Here is a 9,488-nt window from a genome sequence, read left to right as displayed (position 1 = left end):
ATAAAAACATCACAGTAATCCACAAGTAATCCACACCACTCCAGTCCATCAGATAACATCTTGTGAAACCAAAAGCAGTGTGTTTGTTGATCTGTGCAGATTTATCACATGATTCAGACAGGTAAAAATGTGATCTTCAGAAATCATTCTAATATGCTGATTTGCTGCTCAAGAAACATTTCTGATTATGTTGAAAACAGTTGTGCTGTGTAATATTTGTTTTGTGGAAAATGTAGTACAAGATTCTTTGATTAATAGAAAGCTCATTATGTCTGTTTACTGTCTCTTGTAATCAATTTAATGCATCCTTGCTGAATAAAAGTAGTAATTTCTTTCAAAAGAAAAAAAAAACATACTGACCCCAGATTATTTATATGTAAGAACATAGAAGACGAATATAAGAAGATAAGACGTTTATGCGCATTTATATACTCTCCGTGACGTGCTGATGATCAGGAATCAGGCAGTTGATAAATGTCTGTTTTCTTTTCCTTTGAAGGCCTTTAGCTAGTTTGGCTTGGAAACGTCTATTACCGGGAAAATGTCTGTCAGCTGTGTCGTGTAGCTCGAGTATCTCTGACAGTTTACACCGATTTCATCAGCCGGTCTGAGCAAGGAAAATTAGGTAACTCGGATGAGGCAAAGTTAGTGCTCTCTAAATCTGCACGGCAGGCCGGGCTTAATCTGTTATAGAGGCTTTAATCAGCTCGCAAACTTCTCATTAGAGCTTTATCAGGTAATGCGGGTAACATGCTGCTATTAACACACATTGATTACACAAGCTGTGTGAGTGGGCATCGAGGTTAACTCTAAAACTGCAACTATAAAGCATTAAAGGAATAATTTAGCCAAAAACGAAAATTTGGCAATCATTTTCTCACCCTCAGGCTATTTAAAAATTCATCAGATTTGGAGAAATGTAGCATTACATCACTTGCTCAGCAATAGATCCTCTGCAGTGAATGGTTGCCGTCAGAATGAGAGTCCAAACAGCTGATAAAAACATCACAGTAATCCACAAGTAATCCACACCACTCCAGTCCATCAGATAACATCTTGTGAAACCAAAAGCAGTGTGTTTGTTGATCTGTGCAGATTTATCACATGATTCAGACAGGTAAAAAGGTAAAAAAACATCTTGATGGATTTGTTTCTTACAAACATGCAGCTTTTGGTTGATTCACAAGATTCACAAGTTGTTAACTGATGGACTGGAGTGGTGTGGATTACTTGTGGATTATTGTGATTTTTTTTTTAAAAGCTGTTTGGACTCTCATTCTGACGGCACCCATTCACTGCAAAGGATCCATTGGTGAGCAAGTGATGGAATGCTACATTTCTCCAAATTTGTTCCCATGAAGATACAAATTCCATTTACATCTTGGATGGCCTGAGTGAATTTTTGAGTGAATTATTCCTTTCAAACAGGCGGATGGCATCTTCCTACATCAGCCATTCAAAAGGAGCAGTGTACTTTGATGAAAATTCAATAATTAATTTTTGTAAACAAATTGAAAATATCTTACTGTATGAAATTAACTATATTTTTCCTTGTTTGCTGTCTTAGACGTCACTGCTCACGATAATCGCTAGTGAAGGGTATGATGTAATTTTCCTGTGAGTAAACAGTTTATTCACTCATAAAAGACATTGCGTCTTTGTCTTTTTCTGCTTTTCATATACTTTTTGTTTTCTTTCAAGTCAACTTTGTCGTGTTGTGATTCATCCTGGGTTTGGTTCGGTTTGTGCCTCAGAACTCCCAATGGAGAAAACGACCTTTGCTTCCAGAGTGGCCGCTCGCTCTCTGTCACGCTCTATTTCGCGCACCGCAATTTTATTGTCGCAATGGATTGGAAAAGCGAAGTATTATTGTATTTGCCCTCAGTGTATGAAACTAGATGTTCGATTTCATGAAGATGAGTCTTAAAGTGGCCACAGACCCCCCTGACTGGATGTTCGGGTTTGATCGACGGTGATAGTTGTCCTGAAAAGAACCAATGATCTGAAACCAAGTATGTGCATTAGAGTTGTGGTTTTGGTTCCAGAACCAGATTCTGAGTGCGTTGTTTGTTTGTTTCGTATACAATCAGACATTTGGAATTGACTCCCTCTGCTCTGGCTCCTTTCCTGGCTGTTTGAGCTTTGTTATTGTAACGGGGGACCTCAGATGTTTGACATGTGTCCTGACCTGTTGCGATGTCTGTCTCGGCTGCGTTTGTGTTGAGTTGAACCTGTTGGTGTGAAGGTGAGGCTGAGAGCGACGCCAGAAACGAGGCTTTGGTTACGGCATGGGAAAACTGGATGTGAAAGGGAATAGCTTTGTGAAAATTCGTCAAAAATGCTACTTTTTGTGTTGCACAGGAAAAATGACAGCATATGGTTTTGGTAAGATCATGAGAGTGATTCAATATAGAAGCTTGTTTCGGTCTTGGAATACAAAAAATAAAAAGGGTAACTGCAAGTTTTTAATCTCACAATTCAGACTTCTTTTCTCAACGTTGCGAATTTTATGTATTTTTTTGTTAACATTTCGCAATTGTTTTTTTCCCGCCACAAGAACTGTTATAAACTTAATTTTTTGTTTATCCCACAATGACTTTTAATTATTTTTTTTGTTTGTTTTTTTCTTTCCGCCGTGGAATGACGAGTAAAAAATAAAAAAGGTAATTGTGACTTTTTATCTCGTAATTCTGACTTATGTATTGCAATTCCTAGTTTATACTGTATCTCAAATTTCTGAGTTTATCTCTCACAATTCTGAGACAATTGAGAGGAAGAAAGTGAGAACTGTAAGATAAAATGTTGCAATTACCTTTTAATTAAATTTGTTAAATTTATTGACTTTTTTTTTTTTAATCCCATGCCGGAAACAATCATTTTTTTAAGCTATGTATTTTAAAGCAGTAGAAAAGAGGTGGTCAAAATTAATAGAATTTAAATTAACAATTTAAATTCACAATAACTTTGTGTTATAAAAATATGGTGTAGAAACGATTTTTGCAACAAATTGCTAGTAAATTTGACAAATAATAACAAAGAATCTGCAAGTGACACATTGAATTAAATGTGAGATTTTGAAGTGGAAAGACTGAAATAGTGTTTTCTAGTAAAACGCTCTCTAGTAATCTTTATTTACAACTTCAAAAAATAATTTTACAGTGTGGTTTACGTTTACTTTTAACAACAAAAGTAGTTTTAAAAATAATTTGTTCCCTATTTCTTTCTCTTTATTTTTTAGAGAAGTAAAATTGGTTTAGTGTGTGGACAAATTAATCCCAGTTACCCATTTGTTTCTAGGAGTTAAATGACGAGAATTCTACAATAGATTTGATTTTAATTAGGGGAAAAAACATGCCTGAAAGTTTTTATGGGTTTCTCTCTTCAAATAAATAATAAAAAAAATACCCAGATCTGATTTTTCTTTTTATCACCCGCCAGTTGAATAAAACAAAACTGCAGTGGACACAAGCCATTTAGTGAAAGATATGAAGGAACGCCGGTGGAATCACATCCAGATGTGTGTGTGTTTGCAGAAGACTTTATTTAGCAGATTTTATTATGGGTGAAATCAGTCATTTAGTCTGATGGGACTGTTCTTCCCCACACCAAACCGTTGCCCAAGTATTATGATGTGTTTCATTGCTGGATCTAATGTGCAGAATCACAGTGATGCATCGTGACAGCTTACAGAGCTGGATTGAGTTTACAAATGAAATAGAGTTCGTCCCAGTGTCAGAGGGTAAGACCATGAGGTCTCAATGTGATCAGCACCCATATTAATATATTAATGTTCTGGACTGTGTCCTGTGACTCCTGTCAGTCATTTATCAGAAAATGTTAAATAAAAATAAATCATTGTTGTGTGCTGTTCAGAAATGAAATAGAAACACTGCCCATTTATTTTAAAATGGCATCTGATATTATTAGAATAACCTTCAGAAAGTTATGTATTGTTTTTTGAAAAACAATTTGAAAATGTATTTCCATTTACTGTATAGAATAATTGTTTTCGTATTTACAGCTGACTATTAAATCTGTTATCCATTGAAATTTGAACAGTTGCTCATTTTATTGACGTACTGTAATTCCAGAATTAAGACTGCAACTTTTATTTATAATTTATTTTTTAATATTATTTTAGGGCTGGACGATATGGCCAAAATTGATATCACGATATATTTCTTAATTTCGGTCGATACGATATAATTCCGATATCGATATGAACACTATTTATCTGAAATAGAAATCTTTTGTAACATTTGTTTGTGTTTACTTGTGTTATCTTTGACTAATATTTAAATTTGTTTGATGATCTGAAACATTAAAGTGTGACAAACATGCAAAAAAATAAGAAATCAGGAAGGGGGCCAACACTTTTTCACACCACTGTATATATATATATATTTTTTTAGTGTATGTGTGTGTATATGTATACACACACACACACACACACACACACACATAATATATTGATCACTTTTACCATTGTTTTATTCAATTATATCTATATATATTCTGTATTTATTTCTAGATTTATTTTTGTAATTGTAACTTTTATTTTAACGTTGTTTTATTCAGTCATTTAATTCACAGTGCCATTAAAATGAATAAATGCAAATGAACTGGCCAAAACCCCTGAACTTATATTTCCATAGCATAATTTTGAACTGATTGTTTAATATATATTTTAAGTTAAAAAATGACACCAAAGTATACATTTGGCTTTAACTGTCCTTCTTTTTCCGTTCATTCTGGCAGTTTGTATGAACTTTACATGGATTCCCAATGGGAGAGTTGTAATTAGGTATTTTTAATTGTCTGAAGTATTTTCAAAATAACCAGATGTTATAAACATGTCTCGTCAAATCATGCAACCAATTACGGTGATTCAAACCACAAGCTCATGGAGAAAATGATTCCTCCTTTAAGTTGGTTTTAGGTTTGAATCAACATGTTGTATTTACTTTTGTGAATTATGTCGAGAGCGCAGGGCTTTTCTCTCAAACCTCATTTCATGTCATTTAAACCACCAGATGCTTTCGAGCAACTAAAATACTGTATGAAGATGAATCGCTTGCGCCATATGTCCATGTCATAATTAGTGCCTCAGACAGGCAGACTACACAGAAATTTGACTTCTCAGTAAAGGTTTATGAAAATATACATGCAGGGTGGGACTGTCATGTGACCCACGAGTCACATGATATTATGAAAGCTTTCTGAGCTGGTTTCCATGGTGATGGAGGCTGTGACGCAGCACAGAGTAAATATTTGGTCTTTTTCTTTGATTCAAGACTTCCTGAGCGCTGCTCAGAAATGTGTGTATTTGTTTATAACAAAACACTTATCCAAGACAGGGCATTTTCTTTTTCTTTTTCAGCTAGTGTACCTGATTGTAACCAATTTAGAATTTTTAAATCATTTAAATACATTTTTGAAATATACTTCAAACCAATGTATTCAACTAGGTACAATAATATTGCATTATTATTATATTATTATTTCAGTGTTCAGAAACAACAGTTTTAGTATCTTTAACTCCATCTATTGGTTGTTTGATGAGATTGCAACTGTCCAGCATTTTAAAGGGATATTATCATATCATCAGAAAATGTAAAATCAGAATGAATGATAATTGTGTTATTCAAATATGAAATGCAAATCCCAATTATTTATGATTGTGTCAATATAAGGCCTTTTACAACTATATTATTAGCTGCATTTTTTAAATGTAATACTATATATATATAATTTATATATTATCATTTATATAAAACAAGACTGCATTTTTACTATTATATGTATTCGAGAGAGAGAGAAATTATAGAAATTAACATCTGTGTGTGTGACATAGAAATAAATAATTCTTGATGTTTTGGAGGGGGAAAAACAGATATAAAAAAATTTTTTTTTTTTTTATTAATCACATTTTTATATAGTTTTCATGACATTTTATATGCACACATTTTCAGGCAGTGCATGGTATAGTACATTCCAATAGATATATGCAACACACACATTTGACACAAACTGAACCACAATGTTCACAATGGGGTACTGACATCAGTACACGACCAGAGGAAGAAGAGTTCTTCTTCATCATCATCCGTCATTAGTGTCATTCAGCATCTGTACATAATATTCATCTCCCCCAAACCCACTTCACTCACGCGCTCCAAAAGTATTAGTCCATCTGACTCGTTTTCACTCCCTTTGGCAGTTTTTTTAACAGTATTGGCCAGTATTGTTCGTTTATTGTGTTTCATTTTATTGTTTCTTGTCTCTTCTGAAAACACACTCCCAGGCGCTCAGAGGAAAGCCAGAACTGCCATTAGCATAGAAAAGTCTTATTGCTCCCGTCTGTGAATTAGAAACAAGGAATTTCAAATGTCAGATCCGTCCACCTAGAATGTTACGCAACTGTTACATTGTAAACTCAACATGGGTGGTTTCCAGGGGCGTTGTTATGCTCTGAATGTTATAAGTTTTTTAGAATGTTGCTACATGGTTGCTAGGGTGTATTGCATGGTTGCTAGGTGGTTACATACTGGCCTAACAGTCTCTGTGGAATTTTTTATTTAAAATTTTTTTCTCAGTCAATCATAAATAGTGATGCTTAGTAGACATGAAATCTTTGGGATATATTTTCTTTATGATGTTAAAACCATGTAGCTACAAACTCTCTAAAATTGTCAGTGATCCTTCCTCCAATCAAATGTCAGAGAAATCATTTCCATCCCTTTGATAAGGCCAGATAAATCCAAAAGGGATATGCATATACTGTTCATTTACACGAATGAAAAATATGCTGTTTTATCTAGAAGGTAGTACAGTTTTTGTCAAAAACACTGTTTTTTGTTTTCTAATTCACAGGAGTGGCTCAATAAAATTCATATCGTGTGAAAGTCAGTTTGGGATTGATGTTAAACACCGGCATCCAGCTGTAATCACTGTAGAAAAACTCATTCACTCACAATTCAGTCCACAGCTTTTCCTTTAGATATCTTCAATTCTTATATCATTCACATAGCGTGTTAAATAAATCAAGGTCTACATTTCTTAGCACATCCAAAAAAAGTGTCAATTTCCTTCCTGAAGGACGTGTGTTCAGTTATTATTAGTAGTTGGATTGTGAGAATTAAGTCTGCGTATTTTATTGTTGTAATGCATAATTTTGTTGTTGTTGAAATGGGAATTAACAGTTATGCTAGCTTTCAACAGTTGGAGCCTGTAAGTTTTTATTTTTATGTTTTTGAAAAGTCACCAAGACTGCATTTATTTGATCAGGAATACAGTAAAAAACAGTAACATTGTGAAATATTATTATACACATGATCTTTCAGAAATCATTCTAATATGCTGATTTGCTGCTCAAAAAAACGTTTCTGATTATTATCAATGTACTTTGTGGAAATGGATAAAAATTTTTCAGGATTCTTTGATTAATAGAAAGTTCAAAAGAACAGCATTTAATTGAAATATTAAATTGATCAAAAATGACAGTAAAGATGTTTATAATGTAAAGATTTCCGTGTCCTTGCTGAATAAAAGTATTCATTTCATTTTAAAAATCAAATATTACTGACTCCAGTCTTTTGAACTGCAATCATGCACATGAAAGTCTGTTTTTTAATTCTGTTTTTAAAGTTGTTTTTGAAGGCAGTTCTGATATCAGGACGTTTGAATTGCCTTTCTCTTATTAATTATTAGTTAAAAGCAACTACAGTTTGTAAAATAATCAGTGGGATTTTAAGTTACCTAAAAACCTGACAATTTCTCCAATTGATCTGCTATGATGTGTGATGTTTGACTGCTTTCATTGCATAAACGTGAGGAGCCTGCAGAGATCTCATGATGTCTTTGTTAATTATCTCCAGTGATGGAGGGTTAGATCCTTCATCCAGTTTGCCTTTGACTAGCTGTTTTCATGGTAACCGGCCGGATGCATGCAGAAGCCCCCCGTTATTCTTTGCATAGACAGACGGTCTGTCCTCGTACAGTAGAGCATAATTGCACATGATTGGATCAACCTGATGACTAGATATTCACAATATCATTTCAATATTAAATTCAGATTTGTATGCAATCTGCTCTGTGATACTGTAGCTTATATCCTGTTTTTCCTCAGCACCGTGTCATGTTGTGGCCAGCAGCATCATTATATCTCTCTCTCTCACCGTGCATTTGTTCTAATGCCCGACTTTCTAGTTGCTAGGAGACGAACAAGTGCATAAAATTTCCCATTGCGGCGGTCAATGTTTTCGCTCGTCTCGCTTTTATCCTTCATGTGAACCGACATCTGTTGTTTTGTTTTTTTTAACTCGAATGATTTGTTTCAAGTTAAATGTGTGTGTTCGTTTACAGTACGTTATCTTTTTAAGATGGTTTATCAGGACTGAGTGTCTCATACATCTGTTTTCAATCGCACTTCAACTCCAAGCAGTGGATTTGATTTATGAGGGAAGACGTTAAAACGTGTTAGTACTAGTTTGACGTGAACACAGATTTTGTACAAACGTCCTTTAAAGTCAGCATGAAAACAACCCTGTTATTTTCCCATCACAATTAATTAGTCCTCATTATTTTTAACGCAACTGCTGTTTTTCGTAATTGTACTTGTACTACGCCCAATGTGTCATATTATGGAAGTAAAATGGGTTTCATGTTGACTTTAAACACTCTCTTGGGTTTTTTAAAAGCAACCTCAGCAAATTCTCCTCCTCTTTCTCGTAGTTCAGTCCCGTCTGGACTTGGACACACTTGATTTTCATCAGTCCTTTTCTTTAGACAGCACAAGAAGGAAAGATATTGTCCAAAGGTAGCATAGAGAAACAAAGGCGTTGTGATGTCATAAACCACCATCGTTGGTTTAAAACCAGCTGCTGCTTTTCCCTCACCGCTAGAGAGTCTCTTCGAACCTGTAAATCTTTCTCACCCCCGTCTGGACACCCGCTCGGGCCTTCTGACCAAAAACCAGCTCTCAGCCAAGGTGACGGTTTGACAGCCTGCCATCAACAGCCTTCTGATTGGTTCACCCCGAAAACGTCAATCATCAGGTTACTTGTTAAGGGGCTTGTTGACCTTGGGCGTCCCTGTGCTGACGGCGAGCGTCTGGACGGCTGTGGCCTCGTCGGCTGTTACCGTGGTAACCGTGTCCTTTTTGGAATTGTCAGGTTCCCAGAGGAAGAACTCGTGCAGGAGCGTGTTGACCGTCTCGGGACACTCCATCATCACCATGTGACTGCCTTCCTCGATCACTTTCAGGAACGCAAACAAGAGGATCTGGAATAAAGACCATTTACATACAAAAGTTATTATAAATATTAAAAAAAAAACGTCTGTAAATATTATTTGTGACCCTGGACCACAAAACCAGTCTTAAGTGTCAATTTTTCAAAATTGAGATTTATACATCATCTGAAAGATGAATAAATAAGCTTGCCATTGATGTATGGTTTGTTAGGCTAGGACAATATTTGGTCGAGATA

General features: G+C 35.0%; 1 protein-coding gene across 1 annotated transcript in view; it reads right to left on the bottom strand.

Annotated features, from left to right (window-relative positions):
• The window catches only part of LOC107750932 (protein ABHD8-like), a 25,950-nt gene that overhangs the window by 10,033 nt on the left and 6,429 nt on the right, over nt 1-9,488 (bottom strand). Inside the window, exons 5-6 of the mRNA XM_016566512.1 lie at nt 9,062-9,282; nt 8,704-8,781 (exon numbers count right to left, since the gene is read on the bottom strand). Coding sequence (XP_016421998.1) covers nt 8,704-8,781; nt 9,062-9,282 — 299 coding nt within the window. The remainder of the gene's footprint in view (nt 1-8,703; nt 8,782-9,061; nt 9,283-9,488) is intronic.

The sequence above is a fragment of the Sinocyclocheilus rhinocerous genome, unplaced genomic scaffold (genome assembly GCF_001515625.1).
Source record: "Sinocyclocheilus rhinocerous isolate Xijiao unplaced genomic scaffold, SAMN03320098_v1.1 scaffold1534, whole genome shotgun sequence".
Classification (NCBI taxonomy): domain Eukaryota; kingdom Metazoa; phylum Chordata; class Actinopteri; order Cypriniformes; family Cyprinidae; genus Sinocyclocheilus; species Sinocyclocheilus rhinocerous.
This window is presented reverse-complemented; position numbering and strand designations above follow the sequence as displayed.